The sequence below is a fragment of the Eurosta solidaginis genome, chromosome 3 (genome assembly GCF_040869045.1).
Source record: "Eurosta solidaginis isolate ZX-2024a chromosome 3, ASM4086904v1, whole genome shotgun sequence".
NCBI classification, from domain to species: Eukaryota; Metazoa; Arthropoda; class Insecta; order Diptera; family Tephritidae; genus Eurosta; species Eurosta solidaginis.
This window is the reverse complement of record NC_090321.1, coordinates 33,366,617-33,391,457: the sequence shown is the minus strand read 5'-3', so window position 1 is coordinate 33,391,457 and position 24,841 is coordinate 33,366,617. Positions and strand designations below refer to the sequence as shown.

At 33.5% G+C, this 24,841-nt stretch overlaps 1 protein-coding gene across 2 annotated transcripts in view; it reads right to left on the bottom strand.

The window, feature by feature from the left end:
* tapas overlaps positions 1-24,841 on the bottom strand; it is a 124,997-nt gene that overhangs the window by 43,187 nt on the left and 56,969 nt on the right. For both annotated transcript variants that reach the window (XM_067771365.1, XM_067771364.1), the window contains exon 2: positions 7,147-7,637. In XM_067771365.1, the coding sequence (XP_067627466.1) occupies positions 7,147-7,572 (426 nt within the window). In that variant the 5' untranslated portion in view covers positions 7,573-7,637. The remainder of the gene's footprint in view (positions 1-7,146; positions 7,638-24,841) is intronic.

Here is a 24,841-nt window from a genome sequence, read left to right as displayed (position 1 = left end):
ACCATAATTTTATACCAAATATGAAAAAAGGGATGAAACATGGTAATTGGATTGGTTTATTGCAGCAAAATATAGCTTTAGAAAAAACTTTGTAAAATGGGTGTGACACCTACCATATTAATTAAATGAAAAAGTTCTGCAGGGCGAAATCAAAAGCCCTTGGAATCTTGGCATGAATACTATTCGTATATAAATAAATTAGCGGTACCCGACAGATGATGTTCTGAGTCACCCTGGCCCACATTTTGGTCGATATCTCGAAAAAGCCTTCACATATACAACTAAGGGCCACTCCCTTTTAAAACCCTCATTAATACCTTTAATCTGATACCTATAACGTACAAACACATTCTAGAGTCACAGCGTTTAAAATTGATGATTTATTCGTTTTGATATAGCTGATTGCAGATGGCGGCACATCAAATTCTAGGACTAACCGCTTCCCTTGAGCACCTTTGTCAAGCTTTTCCAAGATCTGAACTTTGGTTTCCAAAGACAAAGTATTTTTCTTACGATTATTTGGCATTTCAGCGAATTACGTTTACTTTTAAACAAACAATTCCAAAACACGTGCACGCATAACGAATCTCACACAAAAACTAACAAAAACTGTACAGAACCGCGACGAAAATCCAACGACTACCGGGCGGGGATTCCCTTTTTATGTATGTCTAGTTTGCAACAAAAAAAAAAAATAATAAAATACGCTCAGAAATTAGAATTTTCTAGAATTAGAATTTTCTATTAATTATTAAGTAATGTATTGAAAAAGTTGATTCTAATTTCAGGACATTCTAATTACTAAATGTTCTAATTTGTGAGCGACTACTGTATATTTAATCTATGAATGTTTATTAAAAAAAATTATAAACTCACAGCTGTGCATTTTTCTAAGTACGATATTTAAGCACTCACAATTCTATTGAATTTTTTTGATGTAGTCGCTAAAAGTGCATTTGTTTATAAATTGTTATGTAAATATCTAAAATTATCTACACTTGTCGGAGGAGCAACGTTCGTTGCACTAGAACTTCTTAAATATTTTTATTGAAGTAACACAGACAAAGTGGCTGCGAATAGCGGATGCACTAAAATAAAACGTGAAACAAAATGACGACAAACAAATGAAACTTTTCTAGCCAGATGAAAGAGACCCAAGTTTTATAAATTCTCTCACATACAGTCAAATGGCAGCAAATTTGCTTGATATATGCAATGTAAATTAGGGTATGTATCAAAGGAAGCGTAAAATGTTTTTCCAAATTGAAAGCTCTTACAATTGAATATTTGTATGCGCTGAGTTATAGGGGTGTTGTATTTGCTAGCCTTTACCCTCGGATCCGTCCGCATAAAAAATTAAACATACAATTTCGCTATTATTACTAGGCCTCGATGCACTGCGTCTTTTCTTTAGATCTATTGTGCTTGACCTATTAGCCTATTACTGTATGTTGAGGCTTTTAATGTATTTAAGTACTTCTTCAGAATTTTCACTCCATAACACGATTAAGAGTCGCGCCACCTTGCCAAAGCGGAGCATGCGGAGATGATGTGAGCCGTTGTTACATCTTTCAGCTCACAAAAGCGACAGATCGTAGGCTACAGTGCCCCGTATAGTACCCAGTGAGGGTTTCGTCGGTCCTCTCTGCTGAGCTTAATGAGTTTGCCTGATGCTTTCGCTGCTGCGAGTATAATCAATTTAGCCTGTTTCTTACTTGTGCACTCAATGCAGTGTTGTCTGAGCTACTTTGTTTTCCAGTTACTTATGGTTTCCTTAGTGTGTGCCTTTTTGAGTCCACAGAAGGGCTCTGGATCATGTAATGCGGCTACAGCACCCCACATATCTAAGTAGTCTGCTTGTTCATTACCTTTATGACCCTGATTCCCGAGTATCCATCCTGACAAAACCTTGTTTTTGACTCCCAGATCATTTAGGACTCCAATGCATTCATCACTACGTCCTGACGCATCCAACGCTTTTATTTAATTGCCTGATCAAGGCCCTAGATTGACGAGTGTGATGACTAGTACCTAGGACCTACCTAATTATCTTCTAGGTTTTAGTATTATCATTACTTAATGTAAGTATTGCTTTCAATTAAACCGTTTAACTAAAAAAATGTTTTTAAATTATTTTATTTTCAAGTTTTTACTCTTTATTTAATTGGCTAATATTTCTTATTTTATTTAGTTCATTTAGTGACTCATTATTACAAGAACTCTTTCCTGACAATTTGTTACAATCTAAGTCTTCAATACATTGTTACAATCTAAGTCCTCAATACATAATCCTTCCAAAGACTTTACTCGACTCAGCGCCACATATGCTTGTCCCTCCTCCAACTCCAAAATATTTTGATGTCACTTCTACCGGACTGTATGTAATATTTGTTCCAAATATGAGCCAAATCGGACATTATAGGTCGCTTTCTATTCATGTATGTATTATGTGTCAAATATGGACCAAATCGGACCACAAAAACGATTTTTTTGAATATCTCGATCTTTGCGCCACCTAGCGGCGGTTTTTTCATAGGTCGCTTTCTGTTCTTGTATGTATTATGTGTTCCAAATATAAGCAAAATCGGACCACATACGATTTTTGTGAATATCTCGATCCTTGCGCCACCTAGCGGCGATTTTTTTCATAGGTCACTTTCTATTCTTGTATGTATTACGTGTTCGAAATATGAGCCAACTCGGACCACAAATACGATTTTTGTGAATATCTGGATCCTTGCGCCACCTAGCGGCGCTTTTTTTCATAGGTCGCTTTCTATTCTTGTGTGTATTATGTGTTCCAAATATGAGCCAAATCGGTTTACAAATACGATTTTTGTGAATATTTCGATCCTTGCGCCACCTAGCGGCGATTTTTTTTGTTTTTTTTTGTTATTATTGCATTGTCATCGGGTTCTGTACTATATTCCAAGTTTCAAAGCTTATCGGAAAGTTACTTAAATTTCAATTACAAAATACTAACATTAGGGGGACTCATGATAGCATATAAACTTTTAAGGTGTAAAATTATATCCATTTATACACGCGGTTATATGAACGCACCTAGTAATACTCTTGATAAACTTGATTGTTTTTCAGCTGTATTATTTCCAAAAAAATTTTTTTGATTGTTATACAAATTAAAAAATACCAAGATTAAGTGAAAAATCAAAACTAAAACGTCTTTACTAAGATATTCTTGTAAATTACTTGCTGATGTTGGAGATTTCTGATGAAAATGCCTGCTGTAATGTCTGCAAGGTTGCATTCCTTTGAGTTTATCGCGTTTACACAATGAAATGTGCGCGTAATTTTATACAAATTGTGTAAATGATTTTTCATACAAAATTTGACAGCTCGTGCGTAAACTAGATAAATTTATACGTTTACACACTTTATAAGGCATTTATACGGTTACATGAGTCCCCCTATTATATCACATGGCCTTTCTCAATTCAACAGCACAATTAAGCTGTGCAAATATATAAACAAATCACATGAAAATTTGCTTTTGAAAACAGCCAAATATTTACTTTGTGCCCATTTGCTGAATCTAGAAGTCTCTACTTATTTTTTATTCACACAATCCACTAATGTATAAATAGCGCCTACAAAACGTATCCTGATTTACTCAATATTTAACAAGCGTCTCAAAACGTTATAATTCAAAATGTGTTTACGAAATTATATTGCTCTCCTGTTGGTCGCGCTTAGCTTCCCTTTCACCTACACGAATACGGAATTTCGCATTGGAGGTGGCAGTTCTAGCAGTTCTGTGAATACAAATGATAAATCATATGTGGTGGCAATATTTGAAGACGAAAAATATATTTGCGTTGGATCACTGATCACTTGGGAATTCGTGGTTACAGCATCAACATGCGTGAAGGGAAGAGATCGGAAAAAGCTCACAGTTAAAGCTGATAAAAACAGTGTACTTCCCATGAGGAAACAGCAAGTTCGCGATGCGGTTTGCACTAACTATGCAGACATCAAGGAAGTGGGCGCTATAGATATAGGTATAATTAAAGTGCCCCCCCCCCCCCCCCCCCCGCTTTGACCGAGATCCTACAGTAGGAACAATAGAACTTTGCAAATCTACATTAAAACGGGACAAGGAAATGCAAGTTAGTGAATGGCGAATTGGACTTAGGGATAGTATCCGTTCTACTGCCGTAACTATAGCAAAACCGATCCATTTTCATGGTCGTTTATATTGGGAAAGGAAAAGTGTCGATGATCGACGAAGGGAAATAGTTACTGGAGCAACTGGCGTTGTGAAGGGAGCTCTTTGTGCTGTGGTAGGATCTTATTTCACTTCTAGGTCAAAGTTGTATACAGATTTATCTGATCGAAGTCCTGCTCTAAAATATATAAAAGAAAACACGGGTTACCCATATATTTTATAAATCAAATTCTGTCATTAAAATATGTAATACTTCTAAATAAATAGCACAGAGAGGGTGCACTCGCAAACATCAGAGTGCTGATATATTTCTGTTACTTAAATTATAATTTTTTATTGTAAAACTGTAGCAATATCGGAGTATTACATACATATATGACTGCTGAGTGGAACATCGCCCTATATCGGCTGAAAGCCCCATTACAGAGTTTTTTGTATAAATGCCCCAGCTCACGTCAAAACATTTTAAACTTATGCAGAGGTCGCGCGTTTTCGAAATGGTGGCTGAGATAGCGTGAAATTCCACTCAGCAATCGAAATGACGATATTTTTATGGTATTATCTAGAAAGAAATGTTGATGATTGCGATTCAATAAAAAGTATTGGTTCCAAGTATTGGTATTCGACTTCAACTTCTTTTGAAGTTGCGTATCAGATTTACACACGGCGACTCTTTCTAAGCAATAATTTGACATTCTATATCAATTCTTTCTAAAATTTTTTTTTTATTTATTGAACATTTTAAAAATTTTTGTGAAATATGTATAAGAAATATCAAATAAACTTATAAAAATTTATATTCAAAGTCAACCAAAAGTTCCTCAATCAAAAAAAAATTCACAAAAACCAGAATTTGAAAACAGAAGAAAGACAGCTCAAAGCAAGTCACCGAGCACAAGAAACTCGGTGCCCGCACTTACCTCGTTACCCCCTCTTCACCAAATAACGAGTTTCAACAACAAAAATATTTGTGTATAAACAGCGACGTAAGCTGATATTATATGAAATTGCTATGGACACGTCATTTTAAAAAGTTTTATAAACCTTTTGTACTTTTCCCTCCATATGCATAACAAATATAAAATAATAAAAAAAATTTTTTAAGTTAAATAGTTTTATTGAAAACAATACTTACATGAAGTAATAATAATACAAAAAGCTAGAAAATAATTAGATAGGTCCTAGGTACTAGTCATCACACTCCTCATCAATCTTGGGCGTTGATCAGATAATTAAATAAAAGCGTTGGACGCGTAAAATTTCTATTGATAGTCATAAGTAAGACCAACTGAAACTTAATCAGGTTATGCTACGCCTCACATTTTTAGAAATTTCACGCGCCCAACGCTTTTATTTAATTATCTGATCAACGCCCAAGATTGATGAGGAGTGTGATGACTAGTACCTAGGAGCTATTTATTTTCTAGCTTTTAGTATTATTAATACTTCATGTAAGTATTGTTTTCAATAAAACCGTTTTACTTAAAAATTTTTGTTTAGTTATTTTATTTTCAAGTTTTTAGTCTTTATTTAATTGTTCATTATTTCTCATTCTATTTAGTTCATTTAGTGACTCATTATCACATGGACTCTTTCCTGACAATTTGTTACAATCTAAGTCGTCAATACATAATCCTTCCAAAGACTTTACTCGACTCAGCGCCGCGTATGCTTGTCCCTCCTCCAACTCCAACATATTTTGATGTCACTTCTTCCGGACTGTATGTAATATTTGTTCCAAATGAGACAAGTTGGACCACAAATACGATTTTTTTTAAATATATCGATCCATGTGCCACCTATCAGAATTTTTTTCTTATTATTGCATTGTCATCGGGTTCTGAACTATATTCCAAGTTTCAAGCTTGTAGCTTATCGGGAAGTTACTTAAATTTCAATTACAAAATTCTGTTCGCTACACAGAGTCAATCTAAATAAAACCGTTTAAAAACATCGTATTTTATTATAGAAAACTTACCTTGAGCCAGTTAAAGAAAATTTGACACCAAATCATCCTGAACTAGTCCTAAAACTATTTCAAAAACAACTCCCGAAAAATTCCAAAAATCATTCATAAAACGAGGCACTTCCGAAATAGTCCCGAAAAAATCTGTCTCTATGCTAGAGGTTGTACTGAAAAGGCCCATACGTACACCGTAATTATGGATTGTCTTCTTCTTCTTGTAGCGATAAAGACACCCCAGTAAACAGTCTCTAACGTTAGAGAATTACTTTGTAGGCACGTAAGATAACCAGTGTAATCTAGACTCGAAAAAAGTTGTTTGAGAACAACACTAGTAATGAAGTCGGTAATGATTAGAGAACTATTGCAAATTCAATTCACTTAAGGAACTCATAAGGGAAACACATTACAGTTCGATTGGAGAACTATAATTTGTCTTGATTTGAAAATTATATTCCATTTTGTTTGAGAACGCTATGTTTCGCAACTGTTTTTCAAGTCGTTCTCTAACATTAGAGATTCGAGAACAGGGGTAGTTAATCTAATCTTCGTGTTATCGTTTTGGGTAGTGTTATCGATGATGATGGTCCGGATATTGGACCAGTACGTTTCGGAAACTAGCAAAATTAAAGTACTAGCCTTGTGTAAGTTTTAAAACATCGAACTTCTAGGTCATCCTCAATCTACTTCCGTGAGGAACTTTGGCTTGCGCGAGCCTCCCCTGTGGTTGATAATTGCAGTCTTTATTCTGGGTTGTTTTCGGTGTTAATTTAGCTCTCGTCAAAGTCAAATCAGTACAGTACCATCTCTAGAATCATTCATGAAACCACTTTTTGATCTACTAAAATAAAGCAGACCTCCATAGATCTCCACGTTTTTCGACTTTGTAAATGATATAGTTGACAAATGAGAGAATTTCTACAAAGCCTAAAACGTTCGAGAGACTAGTTGTGGAATTATGCCTTTAACTGTAGTACTAGCCTTATATCTCACTCACCTCTTCGCCATATTGTGTAAAACTGAATTCGCCTGTTGCCTTTAGCAACTCTTTCGCCGAGGAATAGCCAAATTTTCGAAAATTCAATGGTTCACCTTCAATGTCTGGATATTCGCGTAGTACCTCGCGCAATTTGCATGGAGGTTTTCGTGATGTAACTAAAGCACGCACCACATTAGCAATATATTTGAGTCGTTGTTGTTTTTTTTCGTTATTGTCGTTATTGCTGCTAGAGTTGTTGGTTGTGGCGTTATTACTCTTACTAGCTTGACTACTAGAGCTTTTATTGCCTTTGTTTGTTGTATCGCCACTGCTAGAAGTTGTTGTTTTTGTTATAGTTTTAGTTGTATTGTTATTGGAACTTGATGATGTCGCTTTGCTTATAGACTTTGTTGCTGATGGTTGTGGACCGACTGCCGCAGACATTTTGCAATTTTTCGTTTTTGAATCGCTAAGCGTTCAAAAGCGTTGATTGTCGCTGCCGAAAAATGCTGTAAAAAAAAAACAAAAAAATTATAGTTATTTAGGTATGCATGTAAATAAGTAATTAAGACTTGCTAAAAAAGTGTGCAGCTTGCGAAATTAGGTGGCAAGTAACTATTAATTGTAATTAAAAAATAATTGAATGGAATTTCATTAAATTAAAGAACGTGTGGACGCGCGATCGGCGAAGCGTCTTAAATGTGAAAATATAAACAACGAAGAGAAGAAACAAATAAAAAATAAATAAAATGATGATCCACAAATGTATATCACTACCATGGTGGAATCACTATTACTACCATGGTTCAACTATATGGTTGGCTCATCTGTACAAAAACAAAATATGTTAGTTCAGATTGTCAAAATCTGCGTGTTGATGTTATGCGAATGAAATGGAATGAAAACATAAAACTTAGCAGTTTTTGTGTGTAGTAAGAAAATGTATTCAATGTGTTGGTTTCATTTTGTGTTTGCCATCTCCTTTTGACAATCCCATCGACCATGCAATGACAAAAATAAAATCCGCTGATGAAATGAGCCAACCATATAATTAAGCCATGATCACTACCATGATGTAATAATAAAGGTGATGTCAACAACATAACCTCACTTTTTCGGCAGCTCGAAATGCCAGTATTTACGAGTATTTCCAAAGTAATAAATTTGGATTGCTTAATTTTTCGTGCAAAATCTTCAAATAAATTAGTTTTCTGCAAAATGTTGTCTATATTCTGTTAGAGAATACAAAGTTACGTTACTCTTTTTAGCTGAACAATTCTAGTAACGGCTTATATAGTTATAATATTTCTAAACGTATAGTAAAATCTGCTACGATCGTAGTAGAACTCACAGGCAGTTCTGTATGATAGACAACCCCCTAAATCATGCATGCCGAACTTGTCGGAATAAGGGAAAACGTCAACGGGATGAGAACACCTGAATATTAATTTTATCATGATCACTACATCATGATGGAAACACCAGGTGAAGTAAATAAAAAAAGACAGAAGATGTACGCTATCTGAAACGGTAGGGGTGTATTTTCAACGGCCAGAAGAGGGTAAAACTTTGTAGGAGTAGAAAATTAAATACCTTGCTATAAAAGCCATTACAGAAACTGTTCTTTTCCAGCATATCACTTAACGCCAATGCAAAAGAGGATACGCAGGACCAGTGAGAGCTTATATTACTTTTGGCATCGAATAAAATTAAAAAAACTTAAACTGTGCTGAGCAGTAAAATTCAATAATGCGTCTAAAGTAAACTGAGCTCAACTTCAACTGCAGTTGAAGCTTTTATCGAAAAAGCGGACACAAATGGGAGTGGTGTCATCCATTATTTAGTTGAACTGTAGTAACTTTGATGGTGAATGAGGACAAATCGAAGTACCTGCTGTCATCCAGCAAAGAGTCAGCGCATACGCGCTTTGGCAACCACGCTACTGTTGGCAGCCATAATTTCGAAATAGTAAGACTTCGTTTATTTGGGAACCAGCATCAACACTAGCAACAACATCAGCACTGAAGTGCAGCGAAGAATCAATCTTGCCAATAAATGCTACTTTGGACTAGGTAGGCAATTGAAAAGTAAAGTCCTCTCTCGGCGAACGAAAATCATACTCTACAAGTCACTTATCGTACCCGTCCTGCTATATGGGGCAGAAGCATGGACCATGACAACAGCAGATGAAGCGGCTTTGGGAGTGTTCGAGAGAAAAGTTCTTCGAAAGATTTATGGACCTCTACGCTTTGGCGATGGCGAGTACCGAAGAAGATTTAATGATGAGCTGTACGAGCTATACGCAGACATCAACATAGTCCAGCGAATTAAAACGCGGCGGCTGCGCTGGCTAGGCCATGTTATGCGAATGAAAGATGATGCTCCGGCCAAGAAAGTGTTTCCATCGGAACCCGCCTATGGAAGCAGAGGTAGAGGGCGGCCACCACTCCGTTGGAAGGACCAGGTGGAAAACGATTTAAACTCCCTTGGTGTGACTAATTGGCGCCGGTTGCCGGAGCGACTGGCGCGCCTTGTTGGACGGCCATAACCGTTTAGACGGTTAAGCGCCAGTTAAGTAAGTAAGTAGTAACTTTGCGCACTTAAATGGGTTTCGGGTTTGAGGAAAAGTTTTACAGTCAAACTTGGAAGTGATCGTAATACTTTTAAATGTGTTTCCATACCTAAAAACCCGTTGCTCTTTCCATCTGCTCTGTTGATTTGTCATTGAGAGTCGGAAGTAAAACATATGCTTTTCTAATATATCATACAAACTTGATCAGAAGATACCCCAAAAGCTCTTGACAGTTGAATTCATGATGTATTACTAATGTTTCTAAGTTATTATTTACTAAAATATGTCAGGGGATATAATAGCAGTCGGTCTAGAACCAGAAGATGGTGATCCGATCGAGCCGGATTCATATATTCTAAACTAGTGGCCCGGTACGTGCTTCGCTAAGTATAAAGTGAAATATTAAATCAAACTCATTTATTACAAAAAAAAGATATTTTATTATTTGCTAGCTATTTTAAAACTTAACAAAATAATAATAATGGATAAACAATATTTTTTGTTTTTCCATTTTGAGCATGAATAAACAAACGGCTGGGGGTACCGACTCTGGAACAGGCAACATAAAGTTAGCCATGTGAAAAACATGATTCCTCCAAATTCACACCACAAAAGTTAAGTGTTCTGTTGATGCACATAGCAAATGATAAACGCACAGGATATTGTAATCGTTTGAATTCAAATGGCATATCAGTTGGAATCATAGGGATACGCGGTATTAAACTTCTCCTTTTGATTTACCAGTTAAGATCGTAACTTCAATCAAATTTGGCAATAAATTTTTCACTCCAATCTGGTGCCATTACACAGTTTTGGTGGATTATTATTTCGCAATAATATAATCAAAGAACCCACTTTCAGATTCAAACAATGCGGTGGCATACCAGCCGGTTCTAATGAATTTAAAAATTCAATTGGATAATTCATTGCCTCATCTTGATTCATAGCACTGTCAATTGATTTATATGTCGTGACCACACCTGGGAGTTTTGCTTGAATTTGAAAATTAATGGCATTGATATGAATGTTCTTCGGTGCTAAAATGGCGCATTCTCTCAACCAATCATGATTTCTGTAATTCTGAAGAATATTTGGAAAAACACATTTAATCAATTCATCTATCGATTTCTTAATTGTACAAAAATTGTTCGGTAAAGTGATCAATCCGTTGGTTCTGTCGATTTGTATTTTGCCATCACCAATTTCTAACAATTGTTTTGAAAACTCATGGGCAGCTGGATCATTTTGTAGGTGAATATGCATATTAATATTCAGTGTCAATTTTTGTACATATCTCCAAAGAACTGATGACTTCAAAGGCATTTATAACATCAGCAGGAGTTGATCGAGGAATGACAGGCAATGTTTGTCGAAAATCCGCTGACAGTAATACCAAAGCACCACCAAAAAGCTGTTGATTACCACGTAAATCTTGCATTGTTCGATGAAATGCTTCTAGTAATTTTTTATTCGCCATTGTACACTCATCCCATAAAATAATTGACGTTAATCGCAGAACTTTTGCCATAGCAGAATTTCTTGAAATATTGCAAGTTGGAGTTTCAATCACCTGTACATTCAATGGCAATTTTAATGCAGAGTGTGCTGTCCGACCACCTTCTAATAATGTAGCAGCAATTCCCGAAGATGCAAGTGCTAATGCAATTTTCTGTTCCGATCGAATAGTCGCTAAAATCAGTGATATAACGAACGTTTTGCCTATACCACCTGGTGCATCCAAGAAATATAATCCACCTGCATTATTGGAAATGGCTTGCATGATTGTGTCATATACATGTTTTTGCTGAATATTCATTTTGGTTATATTTGATTGTACAAATAAACGCAAATCATTAGAATTGAATTCCTGCTCACGTTGCAATTCACGATCAAACAGATCAGGCATCTCACGATTTGATGCTATCATACCCAATTGTACTAATGTTTTATTTGCAATCGTTAGACATATATCTTCAATTATTATCAAATCTTCGTTGTACATTTCCAAAGTTATCAACAAATCAGGATTACTTGCAAAATATCTTCTGCAATATAATGTTTATATTTGTTCCATAATTCAAGTGGATTTGATGGCATACATGTTGATAATATAATGGCCAATAGCATTCGTATTTGTTGAGGATGAGCCGAAATAGATGCATCATGAAGTGTTGAATCCCAATGTGCATCATCCTCCAACAAATGCAAAAGTTGGCATGCTTCACGGTATGTTTGACACAAATGACCGTTGACTGTTCTCAATTCTTGAAATGATTTTGGGTCATTCACGTTAACTAATAACAATCTCAAATAAAAACACTCAACATTGTTTGGATGTACTATATATGTATATTCTCCCAATTGTATCTGTTTGGAAAATGCCAGGATGCCCATGAACTGCTGTTCCTTGTCTACGTCTTTGAAATTTTTTCGAAGACACATTCCATGTGTAATACTGAGGCACTTCAGAATATAACAAAGTTATCGCAAATGTATCAGTTTCGCATAATTTGAAAAAAGCTGTTAACGTAGTTGCTGGTGGTTATGCTGCTCTTTCCAAGACATTTGCTACATTAAAATAAACACGTTGGCCATTCTCAAGATGTACAGCCAAGTGAACAACCGCAGGATGTCTTTCGTGCATTGGAAACGACATAATCCTCCAGACAGCTTCATGGCTACTAATATAGCGCCCGATTTGATACTGAGTAATTTCATCATTTGTATTATCACCAGCAACACCGAAAATTGCCATATCGCTCCCTTTATTTACATACTTGCAAATATATTTAATGGATTTAACAGAATTACAATATTCCACATTTATATGACCATTGAATATTTTCGATAATAATGGACAATACGGAACCACCCAACGATTATCAACTTCCAACTTCCTGGTTATGCATTCTAATGGTTGCCGTTTTGCCATTATCATTAGGTGATCTACGTCGATACAACGGATATCCGTCATTGCCCGTTATTGTGTCTGAAGTAAATTGCCTTGGGTATCGTTTCGAACACTTTTCATCAATCATACATGGTGAATTCACATTTAGTTCACCGCACGGTCCATGTATCGTGTTTTTAACGACAACTTGAAATAACTCAGGATCAGCAGTGTGATCAGGAATTTCAGCTGATATAAGATTATCGATTTGATTCGGAGTTATTTTATGTACCAGCCAAATTAGTATATGTGCGTGCGGCAATCCCCTTTTCCACCATTCCATGGAGTACATATGGCAACGCACCTCCCCAAATAGATATAATTTCACAATTAAATCCATGTGCTTTAAATTTTTGCCGAAAAACACGCGCAGTAATGTCATGACGATCGGTTGTCGACTGTCCTGCAATTAAATTGTTTTTGATGTCATCCCACAGCGGATTACATGTAAATGTAATGAACAGATCCGGTCGAACGTATTTTCGTACATAACACATTGCGTCTTGTGCATATTCGTTCATATTCCGTGGGCTACCAATATACGAAGATGGCAATATAGTTAAACGTCCAATGTCATTTATATTAGCATCATTCGCTATCGCATCTTGCAAATGAATATATTGGTCAGATCTTAATTTTGCTTGGTTGAAATGAATAAAATTAAGACGTTCTGTTTCTATTTTGGCATACATATCACGATGTACTGATAATATAGTTTACCACATCTCAAGATATAATTTTGTTCTTGTGGACGAGCCATCAATCGATACGAATAAAAATTCATGGCACTAACTTTTTTCTGTACATGTAGACCTGAAAATAAGTGAAAAATGTGACTTAAGAAATTTATACAAATGATGAAATGTCAACACACTGAAAATATTATTTACCTGTTCGTGGATCAATCATTGGTATATTGATATGGTAGCCATCGTCACTTTTCCAATGCAATATTGGGTATTGTAATGCATCGTAACTACAATGAAGTTAACACGTTGCAATTGCTCATTTCTGCGATGAAGTATAATATCACGGGATTGAAACTGCTACATACATACATGTTGATATAAATATAATGCAAGTAAGTTTGTAGGTGGGAATAATAAGTAAGCTAGTTAAGACGAAAGTACATAACTTTTGAGAACGAAAGAGTGTAGCTAAGTAGGTAACAAATCGTTTAGTAAATGATTAAACTATTATTGATGTATGTATGTTAATATGAAAACGTATAATCCGCTGGCTAAGTGGGATGAATCTGACCAAACAAATGGGTTTTTGGTGTGCTTTTCAAAATAATTTCATCATACATTGAGCGCTTTTCAGCGCCTTCAGATAAAAAGATTATATTGTTATGTATCTCGAGCCCTTAGTTACCCAGCGAAAGGAAAAGCCCACTTTTCATTAGCATTTATCAACAACTTACAATGGATACTCATGTGGTTCAAACACATCCTAGGGTTATCCGGGTCCACGTTTTGGTCTATATCTCGAGACCCTGGTATCCGATTCTTAAAACTGCAAAACACAAAGCATCTACTGAATAGTCAGAACAAAGTCTAAACATTTGATTTGGATAGGTGAGCCCGTTCTAGAGTTATAAAATCACAACGAAAAATGGCATTCATTTTTATATATATAGAAGAAGAAGATTACAATACATAACTGTAACATTCCTCTTATCTTAGTGGTCTAATTTTTAGGGCAAAGCAAAAACAGTTAGTTACAATTTTTTGTAACTATATTTGGAAATCCATCGTTTTGGCGAAATTTTTACATAAATAAGGAGTAATACGACAGTTTTGGTGTTCTTGAACATTTCTCGAAAGTCTTCAGTAGCGCTGCACAGGTGAAAATCCTTGTTGGATATGACGTGAATTCAAATAGTTTGTTTTAACAAAGACCTGTTTCAACAAAAAGACCTGTTGGAACAAATTAAACATACATATATAATGGAAACATCAACAATAGAAAGTAATAGTTAAGCATGACCTTACTTATGGAAGCCAACACCAAAGATACCCAAATGATGAATTTCTGTAATTAAATCCAGTAAAGGTCCATCGATATTCACCTACTGGTTTATGTGAAAAAAGTACAAAAACTACCATATTTTACTCCTGAAAAATGCAAAAAAACAACTCTTTTTCGGGGACAAAATTGGTGAAAATTTTTCAGATAGCCGAATGACAGAACAAAGAAGAATTTAGAGCAAGACAATTGACGGCTTACTTCACCTGGTTATTCCACCATGCCACTACATGAATGGGCGTTTTCCAAAATTTTGTGAGACGAGACAAAAAAGAACTTTTTTTTTAGAAAACTTGATCCTCCGTGACTAAAAATAGTGGCATTAGTTAGGTTAGGTTGAACTGGCCGGTCCGTGAGAACCTCAAAAAGTATGTACGAGTCCATAGTGTTTGTTTACTAAGTTTGTTTAACGACCAAACTATCAAAACTAGGACCTATGTTATAAAATCACTTCGCCCCCTTAGCAAATACTAGAAGCTTTCTACTATCCTAGTGCCTTTTACTCGGAGAAAAAACTATCCATGCCAGAATCATACCTGGGTGGTACCCATGGTTCAATTATATGGTTGGCTCATCTCATCAGCTGATTTTATTTATTTCATTGCATGGCCGAAGGGATTGTCAAAAGGAGATGGCAAACTCAAAATGAAACCAACACATTGGCAACATTTTCTTACACATACAAAAACTGTCAAGTTTTATGTTTCCATTCCATACCATTCGCACCAACACCAATACACAGATTTTGACAATTGGAACAGACATATTTTGTTGCTTTACAGATGAGCCAACTATATAATTGAACCATGGGTGGCACCAAAATCCGATTTTCAACGGAAGCAAAATACCTAGGGGTTACGCTGGACAAAACCCTCGCGTGGAATTAATGCTCGTCTATATGCTACATTAAATAAGCAACAAGAGCTTTCTTCGCCTGCTATCGATTTTATGGGGAATATCTCCTAAACTGGTATACTGGATATTTAATACTGGTGTGAAGTCAATAGTCACCTATGCTGTAGTGTTACTTGGAATGCACCTCACTCTGAATGCATTTAACGATACAAAATATACACACACTTATAGACCGCAGAAGTAGTCATATTTCACTGACCCAGATAATCACTTGAACTCAGCATGAGTTTGTTTACATTTGTCAACCCGTCACATTGACCGACACATATGTCGATTAGTCACACTTCCCGACATATGTGCCCAATAGTCATACTGACTGTAGAACCCCATACATATATACATAAATGGGTTATTGGAATATGCTGACTAGCATTTGTTTATTATGAATCATGTACATCTAGTTTGTAAGTATTAGTGTAAATATGTATTAGTAATTTGTAATATTTTGTATAAAAGAGCACTTAGTTCCTTAGTGGGAATAAATCCCTTCAAGACTTCAAAATATCTCTGAGCTAAACAGCGGAAACATGACAGGTCATATGATAGTAATAAGAAGTGTGCAACTACGTGATGTAATGGTCCCTACGCCCAGAATCTCAAGGAAAGTACTAATCTTGGCCGAACTTCAAGAAAACGTTGCCAACGGGATGATGCCCCATGATGCCAGAAAATCATGCAATAGAAGTTTGCGGTAGATAATAAGAAGGGGCTAATTCTCAAGGAGTAATATCATTATGCCAGACAGCCTTGCAGTCTTACGCAAATACTTCAAAGCTTGTGAATGAATGCATTGCAGTCCTACAAGATCTGGGAGCCAAACACAATGTTTTGATAGGATGGGTTCCCGGGCATCAGGAATATGAAAGTAATGAAAAGGCTGCCTATACATCCAAGCAGAGTGCTTTACCAGCTTTCTATGGTCCAGAGCTCAGCTGAGGACTCACAAAGTCACACTCTAGGGAAACCATAACTAACTGGGGAAACAAAGCAGTTTAGAAGACACTGGATGCAATACCCAGGACAAAGACAGGCCAAAATGTGTATACTCCCAGCAATGAGAGTATCAGCCAAACTCTTTAACCTAAGTAGGGAGGACCTACGAACTTTGACTGGCTACTATACCGGACACTGTAAGTAAATTAAATCCATCCGATTCACAAATCTGTCGCATGTATCGAATGAATCGCTCTGCCATTTAGGTGGCGTGACTCTTCATCTCTTCGTGATATAGAGTAAAAAGCCTGAAGAGATAGCATCCACATAAAGTAATATACTGAAAGGTTGCAGTGAAGTAATTCTGTTTTCAAAATCTAATAGATCTACTGAAATTGCTTTAACCTCCGAGGTCGTGCAGTGTGCAATGTTATTACATATTCACAAACATCTGTAGCTTTCTACCTACATACTTGAGAAAGTGAACTTGATATTTTATAACAACAAAATTTTTGCGATTTATTTGCAATCTCCAATATTCCATTTGCATTGGCGCATATTTACCTATCATACGAATCGCGATAACAAATATAATTTGTATATAATGAGTGTACATAAATTGAAGAAACTAGGTATAAACGGAAGTAAGTACCTCAACATGTATACAAACATTTGTACGAGGGTTGCATTATATATTTTGCGTCTTGACAACACTACATGTGATTAGCTGTAATTAGATATTTTTATCGTAAAGTTTAGTATTTTTTTGGCATAAACTTGCATATAACGTTTTCACTTACGAGTTTTATTTGTTTTATTTATAGGGAGTTTAAAAATTCATATTGCCTAAAAATGGAATTAATCCGTGAACATTTTCGTGCGATGACATACTACGATTTTCGACAGGAGATCAATCAACTTACTTCTACTTTTGGTGTTGAATCACCACACTTAGCCGCTGTGAAGCGATGGTACAACGAGTTCCTACGTGGCCGCCAATCTTTGCAGGACGAATTTCGTGAAGGTCGTCCAAAAATGGTGGTTGTGCGAGAAACAGTCGATGCTGTGCGTCAATTGATAATACAAGATCCGTCATGTGACATATAGCGAGATAGAGCCATCCTTGGCCATTAGTGGGACCAGCATACATTCAATATTGCATGAACATTTGGTCGTAAAGAAGATTTGTTCTCGTTGGATACCGCATAATTTGATAATTGCCCAAAAAAGGACTCGTGTCGATTGGTGTAAAGAAATGTTGAAGAAATTTAGTCGTGGTGGATTAAAGCGCGTCTATGACATCGTAACAGGTGACGAATCTTAGATCTATGCATATGAGCCGGAAACAAAGCAGCAATCGACTGTATAGGTGTTCCAAGACGAGCCTAATCCAACAAAAGTTTTTCGCGCAAACCAAATGGTCGCCTGTTTTTTCGGAAAATCTGGTCATGACGCAACTGTTCCACTAGGTAAACTTAAAACGGTCAATTCTGAGTGGTATCAACTATTTGTTAGCCAAAAGTTTTTGTAGAATTAAGGAAAACCAACCGCGGAAGAAAAATCATTCTTCACCAAGACAATGTGAGCTCTCACGTATCGATTCACACAACAGTTTTTGAGGACTCAAAAGATCGAATTGATGGGTCATCCGCTTTACAGCCCTGATTTGGCACCAACCTAATGATTTCTTTTTATTCCCGAACACCAAAAAAAAATGCGAGGTCAACGTTTTTCAACGCCTGAAGGAGCTGTAGAAGCCAGCTCGTTTTAGAGGTGTCCCCTTCTGAGTGGCAAAAGTGCTTTGAAAATTGGTTCGAGCGAATGCAGAAGTGTATTGACTTGGATGGAGAATATTTCGAAAAACAATAAAACTTTTCCTTAATTTTTGACTGTGTTTTCATTATTAGGCGCAAAATATAAAAGCCAACCCTCGTATGGTATTTATAGAGGAAATGTAGATTCGTATTACTTATATTAATAATTACTCTCACGTACCACTTTCATGTACGTGCGTAAAGCTGGCAAACCCTAGTGCTCAAAAATAAGTTTAAGTTGTTTGAGAATTAAGTGCATTTTAGGTGCTATTTAGGGCCACAAAAAATAATTTAGGTGCTCATTTGGTTTTTGAGATATTCGCAAAAATGTGTGGGTCTGCTAGCTTAACGTTATTTTATTTTAAATAAAAAATATATCAAAATTAGGAGCTATTTAGGTGCTTTTTAGGGCCACAAAAGATAATTTAAGTTTTCATTTAGTTTTTAAGATATTCGCAAAAATGTGTAGCTTAACGTTATTTTATTTTAAATAAAAAATATATCAAAATTAGGAGCTATTTAGGTGCTTTTTAGGGCCACAAAAGATAATTTAAGTTTTCATTTAGTTTTTAAGATATTCGCAAAAATGTGTGGGTCTGCTAGCTTAACGTTATTTTATTTTAAATGAAAAATATATCAAATTTAGGAGCTATTTAGGTGCTTTTTAGGGCCACAAAAGATAATTTAAGTTCTCATTTAGTTTTTAAGATATTCGCAAAAAAGTGTGGGTCTGCTAGCTTAACGTTATTTTATTTTAAATAAAAAATATATCAAAATTAGGAGCTATTTAGGCGCTTTTTGGGGCCACAAAAGATAATTTAAGTTTTCATTTAGTTTTTAAGATATTCGCAAAAAAGTGTGGGTCTGCTAGCTTAACGTTAAATTTCATTTTATTTTAAATAAAAAATATATCAAAATCAGGAGCCATTTAGGTGCTTTTTAGGGTCACAAAAGATAATTTAGGTTTTCATTTAGTTTTTAAGATATTCGCAAAAATGTGTGGGTCTGCTAGCTTAACGTTATTTTATTTTAAATAAAAAAATATATCAAAATTAGGAGCTATTTAGGTGTTTTTAGGGCCACAAAAGATAATTTAGGTTTTCATTTAGTTTTTAAGATATTCGCAAAAATGTGTGGGTCTGCTAGCTTAAAGTTATTTTATTTTAAATAAAAAATATATCAAAATTAGGAGCTATTTAGGTGCTTTTTAGGGCCACAAAAGATAATTTAGGTTTTCATTTAGTTTTTAAGATATTCGCAAAAATGTGTGGGTCTGCTAGCTTAACGTTATTTTATTTTAAATAAAAAATATATCAAAATTAGGAGCTATTTAGGTGTTTTTAGGGCCACAAAAGATAATTTAGGTTTTCATTTAGTTTTTAAGATATTCGCAAAAATGTGTGGGTCTGCTAGCTTAACGTTATTTTATTTTAAATAAAAAAATATATCAAAATTAGGAGCTATTTAGGTGTTTTTAGGGCCACAAAAGATAATTTAGGTTTTCATTTAGTTTTTAAGATATTCGCAAAAATGTGTGGGTCTGCTAGCTTAAAGTTATTTTATTTTAAATAAAAAATATATCAAAATTAGGAGCTATTTAGGTGCTTTTTAGGGCCACAAAAGATAATTTAGGTTTTCATTTAGTTTTTAAGATATTCGCAAAAATGTGTGGGTCTGCTAGCTTAACGTTATTTTATTTTAAATAAAAAATATATCAAAATTAGGAGCTATTTAGGTGTTTTTAGGGCCACAAAAGATAATTTAGGTTTTCATTTAGTTTTTAAGATATTCGCAAAAATGTGTGGGTCTGCTAGCTTAACGTTATTTTATTTTAAATAAAAAATATATCAAAATTAGGAGCTATTTAGGTGCTTTTTAGGGCCACAAAAGATAATTTAAGTTTTCATTTAGTTTTTAAGATATTCGCAAAAAAGTGTGGGTCTGCTAGCTTAACGTTATTTTATTTTAAATAAAAAATATATCAAAATTAGGAGCTATTTAGGTGTTTTTAGGGCCACAAAAGATAATTTAGGTTTTCATTTAGTTTTTAAGATATTCGCAAAAATGTGTGGGTCTGCTAGCTTAACGTTATTTTATTTTAAATAAAAAATATATCAAAATTAGGAGCTATTTAGGTGCTTTTTAGGGCCACAAAAGATAATTTAAGTTTTCATTTAGTTTTTAAGATATTCGCAAAAAAGTGTGGGTCTGCTAGCTTAACGTTATTTTATTTTAAATAAAAAATATATCAAAATTAGGAGCTATTTAGGTGTTTTTAGGGCCACAAAAGATAATTTAGGTTTTCATTTAGTTTTTAAGATATTCGCAAAAATGTGTGGGTCTGCTAGCTTAACGTTATTTTATTTTAAATAAAAAATATATCAAAATTAGGAGCTATTTAGGTGTTTTTAGGGCCACAAAAGATAATTTAGGTTTTCATTTAGTTTTTAAGATATTCGCAAAAATGTGTGGGTCTGCTAGCTTAACGTTATTTTATTTTAAATAAAAAATATATCAAAATTAGGAGCTATTTAGGTGCCTTTTAGGGCCACAAAAGATAATTTAAGTTTTCATTTAGTTTTTAAGATATTCGGAAAAGAGTGTGGGTCTGCTAGCTTAACGTCAAATTTCATTTTATTTTAAATAAAAAATATATCAAAATTAGGAGCTATTTAGGTGTTTTTAGGGCCACAAAAGATAATTTAGGTTTTCATTTAGTTTTTAAGATATTCGCAAAAATGTGTGGGTCTGCTAGCTTAACGTTATTTTATTTTAAATAAAAAATATATCAAAATTAGGAGCTATTTAGGTGTTTTTAGGGCCACAAAAGATAATTTAGGTTTTCATTTAGTTTTTAAGATATTCGCAAAAATGTGTGGGTCTTCTAGCTTAACGTTATTTTATTTTAAATAAAAAATATATCAAAATTAGGAGCTATTTAGGTGCTTTTTAGGACCACAAAAGATAATTTAAGTTTTCATTTAGTTTTTAAGATATTCGCAAAAATGTGTGGGTCTGCTAGCTTAACGTTATTTTATTTTAAATAAAAAATATATCAAAATTAGGAGCTATTTAGGTGTTTTTAGGACCACAAAAGATAATTTAGGTTTTCATTTAGTTTTTAAGATATTCGCAAAAATGTGTGGGTCTGCTAGCTTAACGTCAAATTTCATTTTATTTTAAATAAAAAATATATCAAAATTAGGAGCTATTTAGGTGTTTTTGGGTCACAAAAGATAATTTAGGTTTTCATTTAGTTTTTAAGATATTCGCAAAAAAGTGTGGGTCTGCTAGCTTAACGTCAAATTTCATTTTATTTTAAATAAAAAATATATCAAAATTAGGAGCTATTTAGGTGTTTTTAGGGCCACAAAAGATAATTTAGGTTTTCATTTAGTTTTTAAGATATTCGCAAAAATGTGTGGGTCTGCTAGCTTAACGTTATTTTATTTTAAATAAAAATATATCAAAATTAAGAGCTATTTAGGTGTTTTTAGGACCACAAAAGATAATTTAGGTTTTCATTTAGTTTTTAAGATATTCGCAAAAATGTGTGGGTCTGCTAGCTTAACGTTATTTTATTTTAAATAAAAAATATATCAAAATTAGGAGCTATTTAGGTGCTTTTTAGGGCCACAAAAGATAATTTAAGTTTTCATTTAGTTTTTAAGATATTCGCAAAAAAGTGTGCGTCTGCTAGCTTAACGTTATTTTATTTTAAATAAAAAATATATCAAAATTAGGAGCTATTTAGGTGCTTTTTAGGGCCACAAAAGATAATTTAAGTTTTCATTTAGTTTTTAAGATATTCGCAAAAAAGTGTGGGTCTGCTAGCTTAACGTCAAATTTCATTTTATTTTAAATAAAAAATATATCAAAATTAGAACCTATTTAGGTGTTTTTAGGGCCACAAAAGATAATTTAGGTTTTCATTTAGTTTTTAAGATATTTTTATTTATTTATGTGTGGGTCTGCTAGCTTAACGTTATTTTATTTTAAATAAAAAATATATCAAAATTAGGAGCTATTTAGGTGCTTTTTAGGGCCACAAAAGATAATTTAAGTTTTCATTTAGTTTTTAAGATATTCGCAAAAAAGTGTGGGTCTGCTAGCTTAACGTCAAATTTCATTTTATTTTAAATAAAAAATATATCAAAATTAGAACCTATTTAGGTGTTTTTAGGGCCACAAAAGATAATTTAGGTTTTCATTTAGTTTTTAAGATATTTTTATTTATTTATGTGTGGGTCTGCTAGCTTAACGTTATTTTATTTTAAATAAAAAATATATCAAAATTAGGAGCTATTTAGGGCCACAAAAGATAATTTAAGTTTTCACTTAGTTTTTAAGATATTCGCAAAAATGTGTGGGTCTGCTAGCTTAACGTCAAATTTCATTTTATTTTAAATAAAAAATATATCAAAATTAGAACCTGTTTAGGTGTTTTTAGGGCCACAAAAGATAATTTAGGTTTTCATTTAGTTTTTAAGATATTTTTATTTATTTATGTGTGGGTCTGCTAGCTTAACGTTATTTTATTTTAAATAAAAAATATATCAAAATTAGGAGCTATTTAGGTGCTTTTTAGGGCCACAAAAGATAATTTAAGTTTTCATTTAGTTTTTAATATATTCGCAAAAAAGTGTGCGTCTGCTAGCTTAACGTTATTTTATTTTAAATAAAAAATATATCAAAATTAGGAGCTATTTAGGTGCTTTTTAGGGCCACAAAAGATAATTTAAGTTTTCATTTAGTTTTTAAGATATTCGCAAAAAAGTGTGGGTCTGCTAGCTTAACGTCAAATTTCATTTTATTTTAAATAAAAAATATATCAAAATTAGAACCTATTTAGGTGTTTTTAGGGCCACAAAAGATAATTTAGGTTTTCATTTAGTTTTTAAGATATTTTTATTTATTTATGTGTGGGTCTGCTAGCTTAACGTTATTTTATTTTAAATAAAAAATATATCAAAATTAGGAGCTATTTAGGTGCTTTTTAGGGCCACAAAAGATAATTTAAGTTTTCATTTAGTTTTTAATATATTCGCAAAAAAGTGTGCGTCTGCTAGCTAAACGTTATTTTATTTTAAATAAAAAATATATCAAAATTAGGAGCTATTTAGGTGCTTTTTAGGGCCACAAAAGATAATTTAAGTTTTCATTTAGTTTTTAAAAAAGTGTGCGTCTGCTAGCTTAACGTTATTTTATTTTAAATAAAAAATATATCAAAATTAGGAGCTATTTAGGTGCTTTTTAGGGCCACAAAAGATAATTTAAGTTTTCATTTAGTTTTTAAGATATTCGCAAAAAAGTGTGGGTCTGCTAGCTTAACGTCAAATTTCATTTTATTTTAAATAAAAAATATATCAAAATTAGAACCTATTTAGGTGTTTTTAGGGCCACAAAAGATAATTTAGGTTTTCATTTAGTTTTTAAGATATTTTTATTTATTTATGTGTGGGTCTGCTAGCTTAACGTTATTTTATTTTAAATAAAAAATATATCAAAATTAGGAGCTATTTAGGTGCTTTTTAGGGCCACAAAAGATAATTTAAGTTTTCATTTAGTTTTTAAGATATTCGCAAAAAAGTGTGCGTCTGCTAGCTTAACGTTATTTTATTTTAAATAAAAAACATATCAAAATTAGGAGCTATTTAGGTGCTTTTTAGGGCCACAAAAGATAATTTAAGTTTTCATTTAGTTTTTAAGATATTCGCAAAAAAGTGTGGGTCTGCTAGCTTAACGTCAAATTTCATTTTATTTTAAATAAAAAATATATCAAAATTAGAACCTATTTAGGTGTTTTTAGGGCCACAAAAGATAATTTAGGTTTTCATTTAGTTTTTAAGATATTTTTATTTATTTATGTGTGGGTCTGCTAGCTTAACGTTATTTTATTTTAAATAAAAAATATATCAAAATTAGGAGCTATTTAGGTGCTTTTTAGGGCCACAAAAGATAATTTAAGTTTTCATTTAGTTTTTAAGATATTCGCAAAAAAGTGTGCGTCTGCTAGCTTAACGTTATTTTATTTTAAATAAAAAATATATCAAAATTAGGAGCTATTTAGGTGCTTTTTAGGGCCACAAAAGATAATTTAAGTTTTCATTTAGTTTTTAAGATATTCGCAAAAAAGTGTGGGTCTGCTAGCTTAACGTCAAATTTCATTTTATTTTAAATAAAAAATATATCAAAATTAGAACCTATTTAGGTGTTTTTAGGGCCACAAAAGATAATTTAGGTTTTCATTTAGTTTTTAAGATATTTTTATTTATTTATGTGTGGGTCTGCTAGCTTAACGTTATTTTATTTTAAATAAAAAATATATCAAAATTAGGAGCTATTTAGGTGCTTTTTAGGGCCACAAAAGATAATTTAAGTTTTCATTTAGTTTTTAAGATATTCGCAAAAAAGTGTGGGTCTGCTAGCTTAACGTCAAATTTCATTTTATTTTAAATAAAAAATATATCAAAATTAGAACCTATTTAGGTGTTTTTAGGG